This window comes from Phragmites australis, chromosome 16, assembly GCF_958298935.1.
Source record: "Phragmites australis chromosome 16, lpPhrAust1.1, whole genome shotgun sequence".
NCBI lineage: Eukaryota > Viridiplantae > Streptophyta > Magnoliopsida > Poales > Poaceae > Phragmites > Phragmites australis.
The window spans coordinates 29,650,873-29,672,123 of NC_084936.1; the positions used below are offsets into that span (position 1 = coordinate 29,650,873).

General features: G+C 45.9%; 3 protein-coding genes across 5 annotated transcripts; 2 read left to right on the forward strand and 1 right to left on the reverse strand.

Moving 5' to 3' along the window:
• Positions 1-5,436: 5,436 nt before the first annotated feature.
• LOC133895737 (protein SOSEKI 3-like) lies at positions 5,437-10,469 on the reverse strand. 2 transcript variants are annotated; one of them, XM_062336237.1, is made up of 9 exons: positions 9,967-10,469; positions 9,583-9,852; positions 9,385-9,454; positions 9,154-9,272; positions 8,851-9,069; positions 8,103-8,769; positions 7,365-7,631; positions 7,206-7,280; positions 5,437-5,809 (listed from the first exon to the last, which is right to left on the reverse strand). In XM_062336237.1, the coding sequence occupies exons 1-9, from the start codon at positions 10,466-10,468 to the stop codon at positions 5,629-5,631; spliced, it is 2,370 nt and encodes a 789-aa protein (XP_062192221.1). In that variant the 5' UTR covers position 10,469; the 3' UTR covers positions 5,437-5,628. The 2 variants fall into 2 exon arrangements, with proteins under 2 accessions (XP_062192221.1, XP_062192222.1); XM_062336238.1 differs by lacking the exon at positions 5,437-5,809 and having other exon boundaries at positions 7,011-7,280; positions 7,366-7,631; positions 8,103-9,069.
• Positions 10,470-16,969: 6,500 nt separating this feature from the next.
• On the forward strand, positions 16,970-19,458 carry LOC133895343 (superoxide dismutase [Cu-Zn], chloroplastic). Of its 2 annotated transcripts, none has more exons than XR_009905587.1 (8): positions 16,970-17,278; positions 17,892-17,953; positions 18,031-18,070; positions 18,306-18,401; positions 18,514-18,545; positions 18,647-18,722; positions 18,808-19,011; positions 19,066-19,458. XR_009905587.1 is itself a non-coding variant. In XM_062335588.1 (8 exons), the coding sequence occupies exons 1-8, from the start codon at positions 17,050-17,052 to the stop codon at positions 19,158-19,160; spliced, it is 615 nt and encodes a 204-aa protein (XP_062191572.1). In that variant the 5' UTR covers positions 16,975-17,049; the 3' UTR covers positions 19,161-19,458. The 2 variants fall into 2 exon arrangements, 1 of the variants encoding a protein (XP_062191572.1); XM_062335588.1 differs by having other exon boundaries at positions 16,975-17,278; positions 18,808-18,861; positions 19,135-19,458.
• Positions 19,459-19,835: 377 nt separating this feature from the next.
• On the forward strand, positions 19,836-20,792 carry LOC133896286 (expansin-A32-like). Its single transcript, XM_062336861.1, has 2 exons — positions 19,836-20,356; positions 20,471-20,792. The coding sequence occupies exons 1-2, from the start codon at positions 19,836-19,838 to the stop codon at positions 20,778-20,780; spliced, it is 831 nt and encodes a 276-aa protein (XP_062192845.1). The 3' UTR covers positions 20,781-20,792.
• The last annotated feature ends 459 nt before the right edge of the window (positions 20,793-21,251 follow it).

Here is a 21,251-nt window from a genome sequence, read left to right on the forward strand (position 1 = left end):
TTAACCTAATATTGGGTTGCCTACATTCTTTAATTACAGTGCATTCATCTAATCTGAATGACTGATTCTGAGCTGGGTACTATGTTGTTTACGTTTCCAGAAATTTACTCGATGATTGATTTATGAAGTGCAGTAGGCACGATATGCCATTCTGCAGTTGTTCATTAGTGTTGTATGCAATGTTTTTTTTGAAGTCTCAAGCATATTCCGGAAGTTATGTTGGTTATGCTTGAAGCACGTCATACATATACATCTCATGCATTGGAAATTTGTCGTCGTCTTCTGGCCGCGACCGTACCGGTACAGTACCGTATGTCACCCGAGGAGGGATACGGTGCACACCCTTACGTTACCCGAGGAGGGGTAAGGGTGAGGAGAGCATATCATGTGCACACCCTTACGTTACCCGAGGAGGGGTAAGGGTGAGGAGAGCATATCATGTACATGACCCTTACGTTACTCGTGGAGGGGTAAAGGTGAGGAGAGCATATCATATGCATGGTTATGTCTTCTTGTGAAATTCAATGAATTATTCACATCAAATCTTATTTCCTTTAGTTAGCTTGTATATAGATATATATGCAGCTCTGAAGGCTTATACCAACCGAATATTAAAATGTTTAATATTATCGTTGGACTTGCTTAGTCATAACTGTTTTTCCTAGTGTTGGCGGTCTGTTTCATTACTAGTTTTTTTTTTAGAATTGTTAGCACATTCAACTGTGGCTAAATAGCTTTTTGTTAAAGTACTTTTCACTTGCTGAGATTTTCGAATCTCACCCGTATTTTCTTTACAGGTATGTTTGGATGTTGACGTGCATTTTGGGGATGGATCTCGGTAGCTACACACACTAACTTATCACGATGTCGATAGCTCAACCGGTGTATACAAGTGGTGTGTCTGATGGTCCGTCGTTTGTTTTTGTTTATGTTGTGGTATGACGCTGGTAGCGTCGTGGCGGACTCTATATATATGCTGGTTATATCTGTTTCTGCCTGCCTGTGATATTTCTTTTGGTCAGTTATACCTCTCTATAGAGGAAATACTGCCAAAATTTCCTATTTTTTTCAAATAAATAGGCTTAGTTGTAAAGTAGGATGTTACACGACATATCCCCCTGAGCAATGCACACAGCAGGAGATTATTGATTTGAAATATAAACTTCAGTCCAAGGTTCTTTTACTGATCCTTGCGCTGTCTGTGTTCTTTTCAACTAAATTTCTTCCAAGCATTTTGGTGATCGTTTTTTTTGTAGTTTCTTTCATTTTGTATATTTAACTCCCTTTTGCAGTATATCTGGCTCTACAATTTGCGGCATACTCTTCAATATAGTATACCCATGATTTAAGAAACAATTGGTTTACTAACCTTTAGATCGTTGCTTGACTTTCTTTTGCCAAATTTCATGCATTCTTCCTGTAAGTGTGGTCGATAGAAACAGTATGCATGTTCATTAGACGACTGCATACAACTGCATACTGTTTTATGCTTGTCTTATCGTCATTCAAGGCTTCAAGCTAACCAACTTTGCTGATGTACTATCCAACAGTCAACCTAGCTGATATAACTAATAATGGCCCAAAGGAAAACAAAGGTGACAAGAATCTTGCTCTAACCAGCTGGGTTCATTTTGCTCTAATCTGGTTTTCCTTTGACAATGTTGCTGATTCAAAGTTTCCCCTTCTTTACATTTCATTGAAAACAAAATTAGGTGATACCATAACAAAAATGTTTATATTGAAAAATAACATCAGCTGTGAGGATGACATACGGATTTATGGTCCATATGTCATCCTCACACAGATAATATTTTCTAATTTGTATGATTTTTACGATGGTACCTAGCAAATTGTTCCATTATTGAAATACTAGATAGATTAGAATATACAAAGGTTACACCCAAATTGATGCTGTGCTCTACATCTATATATATCAATATACATAGTACAAAACGAATATAAAAAGGATAGTTATAGAGGTGGAACCAAAAATATGGAAACAAGCAGTAGAATTTCTTGCTTGCTAGGTGCCATTAAATTTCAGCTCTCGAAGGGTTCCCATTCAGCTTCCCATTCAGCTTCGCGAGCTGCCCTTTGAGCTTCCCATTCAGTATCCCAAGTTGGCCTTTCAGCCTCCCATTCAGCTTCCCAGTTTGTTTTCTCAGCTTCCCATTCAGCTTCGCGAGCTGCCCTTGTAGGGTTTTGAGCTGGCATTTGAGCTCTCCAAGGAAGTTCATCCATGGTGGACGAAAAAGTTTTAGCAGCAGCGCGGGAGCATGGCAACGTGTTGAGGTATCTTGCAGCCTGCGACCAAATTGAAGTCATATTGTCAAGTTGAGAGAAATCCAATCCGTACTCGTTCCCCAAGACTAAGACTAGAGAGAAAAACAATGGGATCGTTTCAATAATAGAAAGGAAAAAAAGACAATGAATTATTGATGTACTCACAAAAGAAAAGAAAAAAGAAGAGAAAAGAAACGAGAGGAGAGAAGAGGAGAAACAGAGACTTTATACGTACCGAAGCAGGGCGGGTGAGCGGAGGAGAGGCAGAGGCATGAGCGCCGAGGAGTCTCGTGGAGCAGAGTTTGAGCTTGTGGAGCAAGAAGCGGGCGGCCATCTCGATCGATCTCACGTCTCTTGAATTGAGTTGAGCAAGCCCCCAAGATTTGCTGAAAGAATACCCTGGGACTGGCATCTGGCCGGCATTATATAGATCGCTTGCTCGCTGAAGAAGAAGAAGAAGAAGAATCGGTGTCGGACAGCGGATTTATATATTGCATTGCAGGAACCTAATCGGAGTTGTGGTTGGACTCGGATCGGATCCGTCACACATTGCCACATAATGAAGCTAGTCTTGTCTTGAGCTCCGAAATCGAGCTAGCTCCACGTGTGCTTATTTGATTTGGTTGAGACTCAGAGATATATGTATTGCTGCTTGTTTTATCTTCTTATTACCCACTTGATTGGAATTTCACGGCACAATAGCATCATTATCAACCGCCGCATTGACAAGTCGAGAGCTTTGGCCTTTGCCACCACGTGAAGGCCACTCAGACTGAACTTCATAGACCCCACAAGTTAAGGGCAAGAGCACCAAAAACAGAGGAAACCTGTCATCAGGACATTGAACTCCGCATATGCTTCACTCTTAACAGAATCCACATATGCCAGTTTCTTGCAATTGGCAATGTGTTGTTGGGCTGCTTGTTTTAGCAGCAGGACGGGAGCACGGCAATGTGTTGAAGTTACCACCTTGCAGCCAGCGCTGCGTGGGGCAGGACCAAATTGAAGTCACAAGTGCACTTGGCATAAATATATACTCTCTCCAGTTATAAATATACGTTGTTTTATAAAAGTTTTGATCAAACTTTTAAAACTTTGCTAACAATAGTTTTCAAAATATTTAGTTTGAAAATCTTAAAATCATATGTGTAAATTTGACTTGAAAAATATTTTCGTAATATCACAAATTCAATGAATTTTATAAATATATTTTAATAAAAAATAGTGATCAAGTCTATGCATTGAAAACCGTATCTTAACCAAAACGACACGTATTTATGACCAGATGGAGAAGTATTTCCCAAGACAAGAGGAAACAATAGTGATCCATATAACCTTGTCAGAGTAACTTGTATATTCTTTAAACAAGAGCACCGTTGTAATGCCGCCTTCCTGAGAGGGCCCTAAGAGCATCTCCAAAACATCTCCTAAATGACTTCCTATAATTAAGTATGGGGATTTTAATCTTAAAACATATCTCCAACAGCTCCTCAATATCACTCCTAATATTTACTAAGCTCCAAAATCACCCCTCATACTATCTATTTCTAGGGAGTGTCCCCTTGCTCCAAAAAAAAACTCGAGCGCCCCTGGACCCCACCTGTTCACTCGCCTGCCTCTGCCACCTGTCGTCCCGCGCTCGGCCGCCCGCCCAATAGCAGCCCTCCTCTGGGTTCTCCCCCGCTCGACCGCAGCTTCCTCCCTCATCCCTCCTTTCTCCCTCCTCACTGAAGCTCGCCTCCGTTAAATCGACCATCGTCCGCCGACGAAATATGAGCTCCACGGTGAGGCTGAGCCTCCCAACCTTCTCCCCTGCATGACACGAGCTCAAGCTCCACTGGATTCCCCCCTGCTCAAGCTGTCGTCGAGCTCAAGCTTTGGTGTGGCTCGCCAACAGAGGCTCGGGACTGAGTTGGGGCTTAGCCCGGTGACGTAGAAGGAGGCGAAGGTAGCGGAAGGCCGGATCCGAACCAGGAACAGGGGTCGTGATAGGGATGGTCGGCTACCAAGCGCGGCTGAGCGGCGGTCTGGTGCTGCAGCTTGTGTGGGATCCTGATTTCTTGCAGGTGGGGGTGAAAGGGAGGAGAGGCAGCTCGAGATGGAGGGGATGGAGGAGAAAGCTCGACTGGGTGGTGAACAGCAGCGGCTGAGGCAAAGGGGAAAATCTGGGGTGCCAATGTGATGTGCTTGTGCTACGGTTGAGTGTGTTTGTGCAGGTGGGTACAAAAGGATGCAGAGGAGGGAGGAAATGGGGAGTTGGGACTCGGCCGAGAAGGCGATTAGTGCATGGTGGTGGCAGGCAGCCGAAGAAAGGGGAACAGAGAGCGAGAGAGGGAGCTAAAGTGAGGTGGAGGAGGATGCTTATCAGAAGCTGAAGCAGACATGGAGGGGAGACTTCTTGCTCAGGGAGGAAAATGGTGGCTGCTATGGGGGAATGAGCTCAAGCTCTGTCGTGTTTCTCGTGCGTGCCGGCAAGTCCAACAGCGGGTTCTGGTCACACATTCTGTCTCAGTGGCTAGGCGGGATATGGTGCAAAATGTAGAGATGATGGTAGGGTTCACTATCGGTGACAAGTAGAAAGAAATATAGGGAATGAGGTATTAAGAATCTGTTGAAGATGAAGGTGATTTAAGAAGTGAATATTATTAGAAAAACTCTCTACATGGAGACATATCTATATGGAGACATAGGGAGTAAATTTTAAAGAGACTCTTGAAGATACTCTAATAAGATGAGAAATTTCAGTAGATTTTAGGGGGGAAAGGCAAAATTCCATTGGTGAAGAAAAACCATTAAGAGCCTGATTGGGTTTGGGCAGCTTGATCCAAAAGTATCTTGTTGAAAACTTGAACCAGACTTCCCCAAGATGCCACTCCGTCCAAACAGAGCGATTTCTATACGTACTGAAGCACGGCGGGTGAGCGGAGAAGAAGCAGGCGCATGAGCTCCGAGGAGGCTTCTGAATCTCGACACCCCGAAGGAGAGTTTCTGGAACAAGAAGCGGCCGACCACCTCAGCTCCGACTTGAATTTATTCTATTAGATTCTCCAAATTTTCTGAAAGAAAAGAGCGAAGTGACTTCATTTATTTGCCACTCTACCTTATAAATCTCATGTTTCATTGACATGAGCTACATAATAATTAAAAGGATCATTGTTTTCAGTGGCAAATCATCAATTTATTCTCCTGTTCTGATCATCAGCATCACCATGTACAGGGCTCAAATATAGTGGGCTCTCTCCACTACAAGGCCCATCTCTAGCCATGGCTGGGTTACAAGGCTATATTTACAGGGCCCGGCTCATCTTATCTGGTGTCACAAACTGCCTCCCTCCTGTTTAGTATTTAACAAGCAGGAAGCAGCAGCAACTGCTTTTGCTCATCTCCTCTGCAGCATGCATGCAGTTTCAATTCTGCTGCTTCAATCCAGTTGTGACTCTCGTCTGGAAGCAGTAGCTGCCACAACGATGCCTCCAGCACAAAGGGGTAAACACACACACACAAGATAACACCCAGTTCCTGCACTCTGCAGTACTACAAATCAAATGGAAGCAAACATTCACCATAATCCAAAGACAAGGAAACAAACATACCAGTAATAATGATCGAATACTTCCAGAGCCAAACAGAACTTGCATTAATGCATATCTGCTTCACTATATCATAATACACTCCACAACCTGGGTGATTCCTCTCAAGGAAAAACCACTAATAGTGCCCAGCTGATAAGAGTCAAATTAAAGGGGTCGTACAGTCCAATCCAGAGACCGGACCCCCACAAAAGGACAGTAACAGCCTATGAAAAGCTCAGATACCCACCATCCAACATGGAGGAGTAATGAGTAACAAGCATTCGTTGCCTTCAGGGCTTCATCCATGAGGCTGGTGTTCGATTTAATGCAGCAAGTTCAACATGAGAACAGGTTTAAGTATTTCACATAAGAACAAAAGAAAAGGCATTGCCATTTGCCAGTTCTGACTGAGATCTGCATTCATATGTACTAGATAACGGAAACTTTACAGGTGGTCCAGTAATGTAATATCAAGATCCCGCCAACTGGTGGCGACATGTGCATCGGAGGGTTGAGAAACCTCATTGGAAGGGGATCAATTCACTTATCATTCTGGGCGCATGGTGGATTTGGAAACACCAAAATGATTGTGTTTTCAATAGAGCTTCTCCGAGGGTTCAGGAAGTGCTACGCAATGTCTCAGACGAGGCACAACTTTGGTGCGTGGCTGGTGCCAAAGGCCTTAGGGCCTTGTGGCCGGGATAGTTGAGCATGGTTGGTCAGGTTGTAGGCATGTTTTTATGACGTGTTGGTTCTAGTGTATGGGGTGAGTTTGTATATAATCTATGGGCTTCTTCTTTAATACAATGATACACAGTTGTCCTTCGTGTTCGAGAAAAAAAAAATCCTGCCAAGCTGGCAAAAGGATACCTAGTCATGTTACTTAGAGCCTTAGAAGAACCAATCAAGATATTGCGAGATGTATTTTACTGTGGCGCAGCGCTGAGCTTAGGATAGTACCGAAAGAAAAGTGTGAAACTGTAAGTCTATAACTCTCTCAAGTTTGTATTTGTTTGCATTCCAAGAAAAAAGTTGATTTTGTTTACTTGAAACTTAAAAAGGAACAAATTTATCATAGGAGATACTATTCCATGATTATTTACCTCAAGGAATAAAGCCAATAAACAGATTGCACTGAGATACCTAAGCAGACAATTTCAGCAAAATAAATTCTTCTCTTCTTCAAGGTGTGGGATAATGTTGACTATCACATTCACACAGGTCACAAAATGAATAACTTTGAAGCTACTCCAAAAGCTATGACACAAGCATACACCAAAACTCCAACGAAGATCGGTCACAGGAAAATGAAGAAAAAGAAGGGGAAATATATGTAACACAGACCCTTACAGTGATTCATTGCTGTCATCACTTTCTTCACACAAAGGTACCGATTGGATTATAACCCGAGCTCCAGAAGGAAGCCTGCAGTTTTAAAAAGTGTATTTTTTCAATATTTAGAAACAAAATCAATAGACGAATAGATGTTAACAATGAGAGGCAACTCAACTTTCTTCGATCTTGATCATGTCCTCCTCGTGGAATGACTCCACTCTCGAGGAAGACAGTTTACCCAGTGATGGACCCAGCTGCGAGGATCTAGTACTATATTCTTGTTGACTAGAGCTGTTCCTGACATCAGAGATTGGGGAGAGTATTGTTCCACTTCTCGATTGCTTACATGATATCATTTTGATAGTCTGTGGGAGACATCTGAAACTGCCCGACTCAACCGAGCTTTCCGTATCACTTTTGCAGTGTGATGCTCTATAAACTCTGGAAAATGTTGAAGGAGGTGTTTGGTCAAAAATTAGTATGCCCAGAGACATTGAAAAATATCGAACCCTATTTAAAGAATGGAACTGCTTGAGCAACGTAACAGAACATTCAACAAGGTGATAGTCTGCCAATTTCTAGCTTGTACACAATTCAGTGACTCGCTGGCTCGCTGCAGTTACAAAGTCCAGTTTGACATGTAAAAGTAATTGCACAAAGACATTATCACCATTTTTCAAGCATCTTATTGTTGGGAGTCTCTTATCTTCTTCTCTATCTCCAGTTTAGGATACTATGCATGACACAGAACAAAGAAAGGCAGAAAAAATTGGCAAGGGCCTTATGACAGTAACCACCAATCAGAAGATGGCAAAACAAGCTACACTATCAAGAATTGAAGATATAATCATGCATCATTCATACTGGCACCATAGTCAGAAGTTCAGAACAATCTTTGGTAGTATTATATACCTATCCTCGTCGTAAGATGATGAGCGTTTGAGTGTGCTCATTCTTCTTCCGGACTCGTCCTGCTTCTTGGTCTCGACCAAGCTACCACTGAAATATTCAGACTCTGGAGTTCTCATTCCAATCGTTCTTGCATTACAGGGCATTTTGTCAAGGTGCTGCAGTGCCATAGGAGTGGAGAACACTGGAGAAGGGAACTCAACTTGTGTAAACCGAGGCCTGTATGTTGGGATGAACCCAAAGCCTCGGTGATCGTTCACAGTAATAGACCCACAGGTGATCAGCTGCATCAGAAAATTGGCTGGTTTGAGCTTCACACCCATTGGACCAAACATATGTTCCTCCTCCAGCGTCCTAAAGCTACTTCTCCTACTGGCTTCCGCTCTTATCAGGGACTCCAAGGTCTCAACTCTGCCACCTGGAGAAGCATCGGACGAACACACCGGTGGCGATTCTTGAACGATTTCGGGTCCCTTTGGTGATACTTGCGAGCTCCTTTGATGACATTCTTGAATCTCAGCATCTGATATACCATCCTCTGTGGACATCCCTGCCATGTGAGTATGCTTCTCAGGAACATCTCTCTCACCATCATCTGTTTGTGTGGACGCGTCCTGCGCTCCCATGGGTTTGCAAACTCTGTACTCTGAAGGTCCTCCGGAGCTTGCTTCTGATAATGGAACATTTCTCCCAGCAGGTTCAGGGGACTGGTTTCCAGATGAAACTGAATGTGGAGTCCGGCATTGCTCACCCTCGCGGTTGGTGGAAGCAGATGACGACGGCAGCAATGCCGATTGTGCCTGTTGCTGCGGCCGTGGAGTAGGAGTCAGGGATGAGACCTCTTTGACGACGGCAGACGGAGATGACGACGACGAGCATCCCTCTTGAGAACCCCGCGACTGAGGGGACTCTTCCTTCGGTTGCTTGAGACTCTCGACCTTTGCGTTGCCAACGCCATTCTGCTGCCGATCTAAAACAAGACAAGTACAAACAAAGATTGAGCCAAGATCTGATGAACACCCCTGAAACCCCAGTGTGGCAATTCGTAGAATACCTGGCAGTGGCATGCGGTCAAGGACCTCGGAGCCCTTGAGTATGTACTCGTTGCCCTGCGCAGGGAGCACCGGATCGTCCTCGGACAAGTCGTGCCACACGAAGCCGTTCTTGTAGCTCCTGGTGATGCAGCACGGATCAAACCAAGCAGGTACTATTGGAGCCTAAAAAAGGTAGGATTTTTAACCTTCCTTCTCCCCCATTCGATCCCCAGCGTCAAGTGCAGTAGTACCTCTTGCAGGACCAGGAGTACATGGCGGCCATGCCCTTTCCGCGCAACACGTTGAGGCGGTTAATCACATCTGCAGCAACGCCATTAACGCGAATCGTATCAGCTCGTTGGTACATACAGCGGTTCTGTTGATTTGGATTTTGGACCCCAAAAGGCGGCGCCTTTATTAAGGCTTGGAGCGTGGTGTGGTGGACTGACCTCGCAGGTAGAGACCTTCCTCCGGGGAGGCGAGCGGCACCTCGATGAAGTGCGGGTGCTCCAGATGGCGGTTGCGGCAGAGATAGTACACCACCGCAACCCTCTTCGCTGATGCCGGCGCCGGGGCCGGAGGAGGGGGCGGCGACCGCGCCGGGGTCTGGTGGTGGTGGCTCTTGCCCGGCGGCTCGACCCAGACCTTGTTGCGGCCGGGGCTCGTGCCAGTGCCGGTGCCGCGCCGCCGCGTCGGCCTCCCCTCCATCCCTCCCCCGGCTGGAGGAGCCAGACCCGGAGCAATGGTCGGCGCCGGCGCACCCGGATCAGATCACACGATCTTTAGGAAGCATGGCAAGAAGAAGAACCTGAGGAATGGCAGCTCGTACGAACCTTGGCAGAGTGGAATCGAATGGTGAAGGATCAAATCGAAGAGGAGGGAGCTGGAGGTGGGGTTTGCTGCTTGTGTGATTGGTTTGGGAGGGCAAGATGGCAATAATGCAGGAGCAGCATGTAGGTGCACGACTGGACAGGAGCCGCTACTGTTGCTGACGAGGTATGGGGCTCCCCTCCTCCTCGTGCCCTTGCCACCAACAACTCCCTCCAACAAGCAAGAGAACGAAAGGTGGTGACGGACTGGTGTGCGTGAAGAATGAATGGAAGAGTTAGCGTGAGGAGGAAGACGATGAAGCAATGCGAGTGAGAGATCTGCTGCTGGTCTCGTGAGGACGCGGTCGTATTGGCAGTTGGCACGCGGTGCTGGCTTTTCGATGGGCTTTTGGGATGCTAAAATGGTTGGGTCGTAGCGGCTCATTTCTGCTTTCTCTCTGTTCTCCCGTCTTCGGTTGTTCAGGCTCCGGGGCGAGAGGGAATCATCCCTTTTGCTGTGCTCCATCCATCGCCTTTCCATTCCAACTCTCTTCTCTCTCTCTATCTCCACGAACCAAGTCTCCTCCGACCCTCTCCAATCATATTCTTTTCATTTTATTTTCTTTCTAATTTTTTTTTTCATTTTTATATCTTTTATTTTCTCTTATCTCTAGTAGATTCTTTTTTTAAAAGATTTGTGAAATAAAAGAAGAAAGAATCCTGATATAGAGAAGAAAAAAAATCTCTTTATAAAAAGATTATAAAAAAATATTGAAATACTAAAGAGAACGAGAATTTCTTTAAAAAAAATCGGACCCACGGAAGGAAGCGGTGAAAATAGTCTCAAAAATGATAATGCTAAAGCGTGGGTGAGGGCTAACAGTAATAGTAGTGGTACTAGCTTTTCTTTTCATGTGGTGTGAGGTTACTTAAATATAGTATAATGTGATCACTGACTTGAGATCGTAAATACTATTCTGTCTAATCTGTCAGTTTTATGATCTGTTTCATGTATAGGCCAAATTCAGATGGTTAATCTAACAAAAGTAAAGTGAACTAGATAAAAGCTATAAAATATGCTTGTGGCGAACACAAGAATGCAAGATCCTCTTCTAGGTCTAATTGGTTTATCCATGCAAAGTGAATACTAATATCAGTAAGGTTTTACTGCTACAGCGCTATGCATAGGATGGTTCCAATCGAACTATATATAACCGCTGCATCAGAAAAATAAGGTGTTTCTCCCTGCATCATTTCCTAAGCATCTCGTGTATAGATGATAGGTATAGCTTCTTCAAAGATGCCGCTGCCACATGGGGGAAAGCAAAGATATCTTTGCTTTGCTCTGCTCTTTAGGTTGGGTTGGGGAGTCTGCAAGTGCACACAGCCCACATCTTCAGCTTTCTTTCAGCAGCTCTGCATTCCAAATCCTGCCTTTTGACATGTGATTAGGAAGCACCCTAGCTTTACTTTAAAACTCTAATGGAAACTCAGCACATTATTCCTCAGGTTTGGAAGCAAGTTAAGTAGCCTACTCAGTGGCACAGTGCCCATGTGGAGGAGGAACAAGACATGGATGCGCACAAACTGGTAAGAAGAGGACGACAGATGTGATCAAAAGGCCATGATGCACGAAAGCTCTCCTGCGCCTAATTTCTGCCCATATACTCTGCTTCCCTCTTCTGTTCTCTTCTGCAAGAATCATGGACCGACAAGCTCAACCTCAACATCGGTGTCCCTAGCTAGTTGATTATATTTACTCCTGTTGAGAAGATATCGATCAATCAATATTTGGAAGCATTTATATTTTGACAAGCACCGGCATCCAGCAGTTCATCCACAAAGGCCAACTGCAGAACAAGCAAACAATGGTTAAAAGTGGGGAAAAAAACAAGACATGAATTGGTCTGTGTTGTTTCTACAGACAAATGAAGGCGACAATGGCAAGGGATACTGCACATGCTGTGTTTGGTGCGGCATGCACACTTTGTTAGTTTAATGACGAACTTACTTACCACCTGATGATTTTGGCGGTTGGTCTTGTTTGAAGAATCGAATATAAATTTATAATCGGAGATGACTCAGCTCACTAAGATGGAGTGGAGCTACCGAATACCAATCGCAACTCACATGGGCATAGAGAACTCTGCCGGCTACTGCCGACAATTATTTACATCATTTTTCTTTTTGCTGAAATATTATTTGTATCCTGTTTGGTATAGCTTTAACTTCGAGATTCACGTAGTATTTATAGTTTGTATGATAAAATAAAATAATTTAAATATATATTTTCAGTCTAAATAAGAATAAGATGTCTCAACTAAAAAGATCCTTAATTTGTTCACAATTCTAGCTACAAGAATTTATGGTGTTAGAGATGATCTGCTTCAAAAAAATTTAGAGTTAGAGCTGTGCCAAACAGATCTGTATTAGTCGAGCTTTTCTGAAAGTGTGTGCACTACCATGCATATACTATAAGCTAACTGTATAATATTACCAGCACATGTCAACTTTGGTTGCAGGGGCGGGCCTATGGCCCCTAGCATTGGCTTGGCCTAAGTGGGTAAGGGATACCACCCCTCGAGCCCATTTAGCACCCTTTCCCCCCAACTGGCAAAGCCCACATGCCTCGACCTTCAGCTACCGCGTTTGGCACCTTGACGGCTCAACCTCCAGCTCACGCGCCGTCGTGCACCGCCAAAATGGCTACGGCTACTGTCGCCCCTGGCCCCGCTGGCCAATCCTGCTGCCCTGTGGGCCACGTCCCTCGACCTCGATAGCTGCCCACCCTCGCCGGCTGCCGCTCCCCACCCCTCCGGTGGCCAGCCACCCCGTGACCCTCCACAGCTGTTCGCCGCATGCCACAACGCCGCTCCTCCCCCCCTCTACCGACCAGCAACTGTTTGACGGCTACCCACCCCCGTCGGCCAGCCGCCCTGCGGCCCGGGGCCCCCGCCAGTCGCCCACCCACCCACAACAACTATTTGACGGCTACTGTCGGTGTATCAGGAACCAGGGGTCCATAAATCCTGAGGCCAGGCCAGCCATCCGCCACATGGCGCCATCCCGCGAGGTCTCTCCTGTAGGATGAGAAAAGATCAAGTCCTAGGAGAAGGTGCTCGAGGTCACAGTCAGTGGTCCCCGAGCACCCCAGTTCCCCGATGATCCACGGAGTCTAAGTACCGGAAGAAAGTGCTCGGGGAGGTGTCCGCTCACCCCCGAGCACCCTAGTCCCCCGACGATCAAAAGAGCCAAGTTCCGGGAGAGAGTGCATGGGGCTGCACGTGGCAGCCCCCGAGCACTTGGTTCCCCGAAGGTTCGTGCAAGAGTGCTCGGGGAGGCGAACAGTACCCCTGGGCAGCCGGTACCCCGAGGACAAGGATAGGCATTCTCGGGAGAGAGAGTACTCGGGGACGAACAGTACCCCCGAGCACTCGGTGCTCCGACGACCCAGAAAGGCCCCCGAGGGACCCGCCGATGAGGTGTCAATCAGTCAGAGGTCCGAGGCCGCATTTAATGAGCGTGCGTGGCCTGACACCTCCAACTGCTCCTGCCGCAGCGTCAGTTCCTGCCATGTTTTGGCAGAGAGGCGTGGGGTTATTAATTGCACGGGTCCCGTCCCGTGTCATCCAGTTTATCTTGGGATAACATCGCGAGGATCAAGATGTTCCGTCTGCCGCACTGCTGTGGCAGAGGAACAAGACAGGGCGGGCACGCCGGGTTGCTCTGCGGCCGCCCGGTGGGCCCTCTCCACGGCGCCCGTTGCCAGGGCGTTTATGGTGACAGGTGACCGGGCGTGCGACACATTTTCCACCCCGGTCATTTCACCCAGAAGAAATGATGACGCATTTTCCAGTCATGACGTCTTGGAACTTGTGCCCCCTCCTTCCCGTTCGGGGCATGTCTCGGCCGGCGGGTACTTAAAATAGCCGGCAACTCAGAAGCAAGAGGAACTCGAACAAGAACTCTCCCGAAGAAGACTAACAACGGCGTGAGAACACCAACCACACAACGAACCAGACCAACGAAGAGAGACACTGTGAGCAAGGCTGAGCACAGTTCTAGCCGAAGAATAAGGAGCCTCAAGCTCTTAGTTAGGCCAACATTCTTGTAACCAGCAACATCCTTGAGGGACTTCCTCAGGATAGTTATAGCATCCATAAAAGAGTAGGGTATTACGCCCCCGTGCGGTCCGAACCTGTCTAAATTTCGGTGCCTTTACTTCTCCTTGCACTAGGTCGACACCCCCCCCACCGGCCGTTGCATTCATTCCCATTTATTTCTCCGACGAACTTATTCAGGATCATCCCCCGGTCGAATCTCTAAAAAGAGGTCCCTCGGGATCCCTGTGATAGGAGTTAATCCTCCGACAGCTACCCACCCCCGTCGGCCAGTCGCCCTGCGGCCCGGGGCCCCCGCCAGTCGCCCACCCACCCACCCACCCCGCTCAAGCTCGAATGCTCCCTCGTAGGCTCAGACCTCACTCTTAGTCCCTCACTCAGTCTCTCCTTGCCTCCCTCTGGTAAATTCCTTGCTCCCTCAATTATGTTCCATATATTGTTCTATTGTAGAGATTTACATCATTAATTCTATTCTATACACCATTAATTTGTACTTTTATAGAGATTTAAAGATGGAGAAATTTTATTCAAAAGATGTCCAAAAAGTTTAGTAACTAAAGAAAGTCGTGTTGAGCAAAAGAGAGCGAGATAAATATGGATAATATTGCCGTTGATCTGGGGCTACAAACGCAAATTGAAGAGTTTGATTCCAATGTTAGAGATGAAGCTAGAAGAACATTTTTGTTTATGGGTCCATGTCAACCAATTGATCATAATTTTTCAAGGTAAGATAATGGAGGACAAATGAGGGCATTTGTAAAAAGATGGTTCGAAAGATTTGATTGGTTACAGTATAGTGTATATCAAGATGTCACTTATTGCTTTTATTGTTATCTCTTCAAACCATCAAGGATGGACTACTTTGGGAGTGATACATTCACCAAAATAGGTTGTAATAAATGAAAGAATGCATTGGAATCTTTTAATGCTTATGTTGGGGACCAAATAATGCTCACAATAATGCAAGGAAGCGTGCCATTGATTTCAAAAATTAGAGACAAAGTGTGGCTCATGTGTGGTCGGAGAAAAGTACAGAGAAGGAGGAGCAATATAAAGCTCGCTTGGCTATTGTTCTAGGACTTGTAAGATTTCTCCTTTTACAAGCTCTTGCTTTTTGTGGGTATGATGAGTCTTCAAGCTCAAGCAATAAAGGAAACTTGCTATAGATGGTGGAATTGTACAAAGGGAAGGATCCCAAAACTGCAAGTGTACTTGGTGAGAATGCTCCTGGGAATAATCAAATGACTTCCCACAAGATGCAAAAGGATTTGGTGAAGGCTTGTGCAAATGAGACAAGGAATGCTATTATTTCTAAGATGGGAGGGCGTCTTTTTTGCGGTGCTTGTTGATGAGTCTCGTGATAAATCAATAAAAGAGCAAATGACAATGATTTTGAGGTTTGTGACTCTCTTGGCATGAACATTTCAGATTTAATTTGTCATCTATTATCACTTGTTAATATGTTTTTTTTGTCTTGTAGGTATGTCAATGAGCAAAGGCATGTGATTGAGAGGTTCCTTAGGGTTAAGCATGTAACAGATACTACATCATCTTCACTTAAAAAAAAACTTTGGATTCTATGTTTGCAAAACATGGTTTATCTATTTCTCAATTGCGAGATCAAGGATATGATGGAGCTTCAAATATGAGAGGTCAGTTTCATAGGTTGCAAAGGCGTGTATTGGATAAAAACCCCTATGCATTTTACATCTATTGTTTTGCTCATCAATTACAATTAGTGGTTATTTCTCTTACCAAGTGTTGTAGTTCAGTGCTCGATTTCTTCAACTATGCTATTTTCATATATATATATATATTTGTATTGGTAATATTGTCCTTTTGGTAGCTTTATATTAAAATTTGGTGAAAAATTTAGTGCTTCCAAATTAGAACCATCTTTGTTGAAATCCTGGGTCTGCTACTGTTTGGTTGTGCTTGGTAAGCATAATCAAATAAAACATACAAGTGAAATCGTATCGGCGTATCAACTTCTATGCACTCGTAAAAAAAGAAAAACTATAAACTGTATATCAACTTATATGCGCAGGTCCTACATATTCATGGGGTTAATTGAAAATCTACTTCTTGCTCCCGTGATCATCGACAGGCATGATATGGTTGCAAAATCTCGGATCTTTGGTACCATCCAACAGTCTCCACCACCTTAATACAGTTCAAATTGGTAATCACTTTATTACACCCACTTAACCTTTGAAGAGTCCGTCACGAAGGACATAGACTTCAGCTGTTATAGCCGTATCGACATATAATATTTTACTGTTACTTAGCACAAGAATCCCATGCTAATGCTGGTCCTGCGACCCCACTCCCGTCGCCCAGTGGATACATGCCGAGAGGTGGGACATGTCAAGTGAGATCCTACATAGCCTAATGTTCTCCATTACATTAGGTATTGCTAATTCGGTTTCGTGATATCTAAAATTTTTAATACGCGTTGTAATATCCTAATCTTATATGATATATTTCTTACACGTATATACCATAATTAGATATTCGACACATATATTACTGTTACTTAGCACAAGAACATCCTATGCTCGTCCCGCTCCCAATTGCCCTGTGTAGCAGGTGAAGAAGAAGTATTTGCGGATAAGATAAAAGGTGGAGAAACTATTGGGCTTCAACGGGCCGGCCTCTTTTGAAAAAGGTGAGAATTCGAGAACCTGGTCGTATCTGCCGGTAGGACGTCAGCCAGCCCAACAGTCAGTTAGAATTAAGCCCAGGTTTTCGCGAGAATGCTATTAGTGTATCGCCTCATTAAACTAGCGTTGATTTTGTTCTGGAGCATGCAGTGAGTCTGTGAGTGCACGACTGACACGAGCTGAGCCACACGCGGCACATCGACATCCATCGGATCTGGTGAGCGATGGCGGCCCTAAGGCCCTAGGTGTGGCCTGGACTACAATAGAGCCGACCCAACCAGAGCCCACCTTATCGCCGCATACAAGCCGTGGTCGCCGCCGCCATGGCCGCTCAGACTTTCATCCTCGCCGCCGCCGCGCCGGCAGCCGCCCTCTTCCCCAGTCCATCGTCCTCTGCTCGCCCTTTCCACTCCCTCCGACTCGTCGCCGGCCCCGGGGGCGCCGCCGCTGCCAGGGCGCTCGTCCTCGCCGACGCCACCAAGAAGGCCGTCGCCGTCCTCAAGGGCACATCCGAGGTCGAGGGCGTCGTCACGCTCACGCAGGAGGACGACGGTGCGTTCCCGCAACCCGCTACTCTCTCGACCTTCTAGGGGCTTCGGTTGTTGGCTCGGCACATCAGCCAAAAGGGGCTCCTTTACCCCTTTCTTGGTACATTTCTCAAGGGCGCTCGTGTGATGGTTAGCTAAAATTTGGGTCTCTAGAAACTAAATCGGAGAGAGATGGAAGATGAAACATTTGTTTTGCACTGTTGCAGGACTGAACGAACTAGCCTTGCAACACCTGTCAACAATTCACTGATGTTCTAGTACTTGCAAACTTGCCTTCAAAATAATAATAATAACAATTGCTAATTCAGTTCGAAGAGTGCTATTATTACTGGCACTGTCATGGTGTAAATGTACTATAATGACTAAATCTGTCTGCTATGCTCTTTACTTCTACTAGCTCGCTCAACTAGATATAATACGCCAATTGTTACTCAGTTCACATACCAACCAGAGAGTTGAGCTTAGCTGATTGATTGCTGATACCTTTACTTATGCAATTCCTGACTGACTTCTTATGAAAATATATGACTTTTCATCAGTAGTGCACATACATTTTGCTTCTGAAAGGTGACAGCTGGTTGTGTCTTGCCCCTCTGAATATTGCTCTTGTATAACAGGTCCTACAACAGTGAACGTCCGTCTCACTGGACTTACTCCTGGACTTCATGGCTTCCACCTCGTGAGTGTTGTTCTTTTGAGTAGCTTCAATCTGAACTTCTTGACTTGTACAGATGACACGATTGTTCGTTTTTGCAGCATGAGTTTGGTGATACTACCAATGGGTGCATATCAACAGGTTAATTGTCTACTGATCTCAATTAGGTTCACAAATGTGATGCATCCATACTTGACCTACTATCAAGTTTTGCCTTTCTTCTGTAAACACTGTTAAGTTTCCATCTAACTTTGTGTGCTATTCTTTCCTTTTGCTTCTTCACCCTGTAGTTTTCATGCATCCTCAATAAATCCAGTCATCTAGTTGCTCAAGTTACCAAGTTTCACCTACTTACAAAGCAATTTTTATCTTACAGGACCACATTTTAATCCAAACAATATGACACACGGTGCACCAGAAGATGAAGTACGTCATGCGGGTGACCTGGGAAACATTGTTGCCAACGCTGAAGGTATGGCCTGTAGCGATCATTTGTATACTTGCGATTTCACTTCCAATTTCCCTTTCTGGATGTTGACTTCGTTTATGGCCCGTGTGTCTTATTTTTATCATCGGCAATGTAGGTGTAGCTGAGGCAACCATTGTTGATAAACAGGTAAATTTGACAGATCGTAGTTTTACGTTACATAAGTTCACACATACGAGTTTTATGGCCCAACATTCAGTTTGCTTAGTTTTATTAATTCTTTCACATAGATTCCTTTGAGTGGCCCAAATTCAGTTGTTGGAAGAGCATTTGTCGTTCATGAGCTTGAAGATGATTTGGGGAAAGGTATGTCTAGATTTACTCGCATTTCTTATTTTCTTTATCTTCAGTTAACACATGATCTTTAATATTTTTTTTCCGTTGCCTTTAGGGGGCCATGAGCTTAGCCTCAGTACTGGAAATGCTGGTGGAAGACTGGCATGCGGTGTGTTCTCTCTGACATATTTGTGATTCTATGAATGTGGATATTTGATAGTAATTTTACGTAAGTATAAATGAGAAAGATATCGAAATTTCTGATCAGTGTCCATTGCGATGATGACGGAAATAAGCCACTGCAACAGTTTTACCTGAAGTATTCGTGTGCAGTCCAAAGTGTTTTCAGTTCTTCCATTACCTATCATTGCAGGCATTGCTGAATATTTGCTCTATGCAATGTTTCAAGCGCATTTGTCTAATCACTGTGTTTCTTGCGCAGGTGTTGTTGGCCTGACTCCATTGTAGGTCGCTGGCTGTCTTGAAGTTTGGAGTGTCACTGTCACATCCATGCTAGCCCGTCTTCAGTCGTGCTTGGGACAGTGCCTTTTTTGTATTACATGGATTTGCACCACGTGTGGGTGCTTAGTAGCCTTTGCCGATCGGTTATATCAGAAAAATAATGTTTAGTTGAGCAAATAAGTGTTTTCACATATCCTTATCGATCTATGAAGCACTATCTATGAACATCAGCTGTTTATCGCTATGATGTTTTACCTGTACTCCAGTTATTTTTAAAACTTCTGAAGATCTCTGTGTTATTGCATTACTGGACGTCGCTCCATGTGCTCTTCCTGTCAGATTTTTTAGATGTTATGGTTTCTATGTACTCCATGTTTAGCATAAGACCATGAACAACAGGTTAATGGTTTCTACGTGCAGGAGATCAGGGAATTTCATGCAGTGTCAGCCGTTGGTCTGATTCTTGTCAAGCTGTGAAATGTTGAAAGTTTTTCTTCTCTTGGGATGGTCATGGATCCTTGGGTTGCTCCAGGCCTCTAGTTGCATCGCGCAGGAATAGCTGCTCGATCAACAGCCAGACAGCAGCAATCTAAAAATGGCCAAATCATGCAGTATCTTATAAGCACGTCTACGTCTCTGTCTCGTCGCTGTAGTTTCTAAACGCTAGAATAAGTGTCATTCATGTCTGGTTCGTGGACGGCGCCCCTCCTCGTGTCGCTGCTGCTCGGGCTCGCGTTGGCCGATGTCGCGGCGGCAGGCGGCGCCAAGCCCCTGACGCCGGGCGGGCGTCAGGTGCACCACAACCACGGCAAGTTCACGGCTGGCCCGTGGAAGCCCGCGCACGCGACGTTCTACGGCGGGCGCGACGGGTCCGGCACCACGGCGGGAGCGTGCGGGTACAAGGACACGGCGGCGGAGGGGTACGGCGTGCAGACGGTGGCCGTGAGCACGGTGCTGTTCGGCGACGGCGCGGCCTGCGGCGGGTGCTACGAGGTGAGGTGCGTGGACAGCCCCGACGGGTGCAAGCCCGGCGCGGCGGCCCTGGTCGTGACGGCGACGAATCTGTGCCCGCCCAACTACGAGCAGTCGGGCGACAGTGGCGGGTGGTGCAACCCGCCGCGGGAGCACTTCGACCTCAGCATGCCGGCGTACCTCCAGATCGCGCAGGAGAAGGCCGGCATCGTTCCCATCTCCTACCGCAGGTACCTATCTGTGTCCATCGATCGTTCATCCATGCATGGATGCACCACGAACTGCATGCGGTGGATCGGATGGTCTAACACTAATTAACATGCATGCATGCATGGTCGATGCAGGGTGCCGTGCGTGAAGCAGGGCGGGATCCGGTACACGATCACGGGGAACAAGTACTTCAACATGGTGATGGCGACGAACGTGGGCGGCGCCGGCGACGTGGCGGCGCTGACGGTGAAGGGGAACAAGCGCGTCAAGTGGACGCCGCTGAAGCGCAACTGGGGACAGCTGTGGCAGACCGGGGAGGACCTCACCGGCGAGTCGCTGACGTTCCGGGTGATGACCAGCGACCACCGCAAGGCCACCTCGTGGCACGTCCTCCCCAAAGACTGGCAGTTCGGCGTCACGTACCAGGCGCCCAAGAACTTTTAGGAGACGAAGTCATCCATGCATGCACGTTATCGCATCTCATGTCAAAGCTCATTTGATCCCTCCGGTGCCGAATTAAATTGTTGAAATATATATATATGTGTGTGCCAAAAGAAATGACAAGTGATTGATCTTAACTAGCTGCGAATTGAATTAGCGGTGACGATGCATTGATGCATATACGAGAACGAGAAACATGCATGTAGTAAAATGCTCCGAGAATATGTCCAACAAGAAAGATGTCTTGCAGCGCTGCGGGGGAAAGGAAAATGATGGAGATTCTCGATCCATTACATTGATTTGCTTCGATCGGGGGACCTTTGTTTGAGGAACTGCTGTAGTTTGTACTGTACTGTGGTAGCAAGAATGGCAGCAGCAGAAACAAAAGGCCAGAGCAGAGCAGAGGAGAGGAGCGAGAGGTAGACGACGTGACAGAAGAGGGTCCCTCCCTCCTCGAACCATCGCTATCGTCCG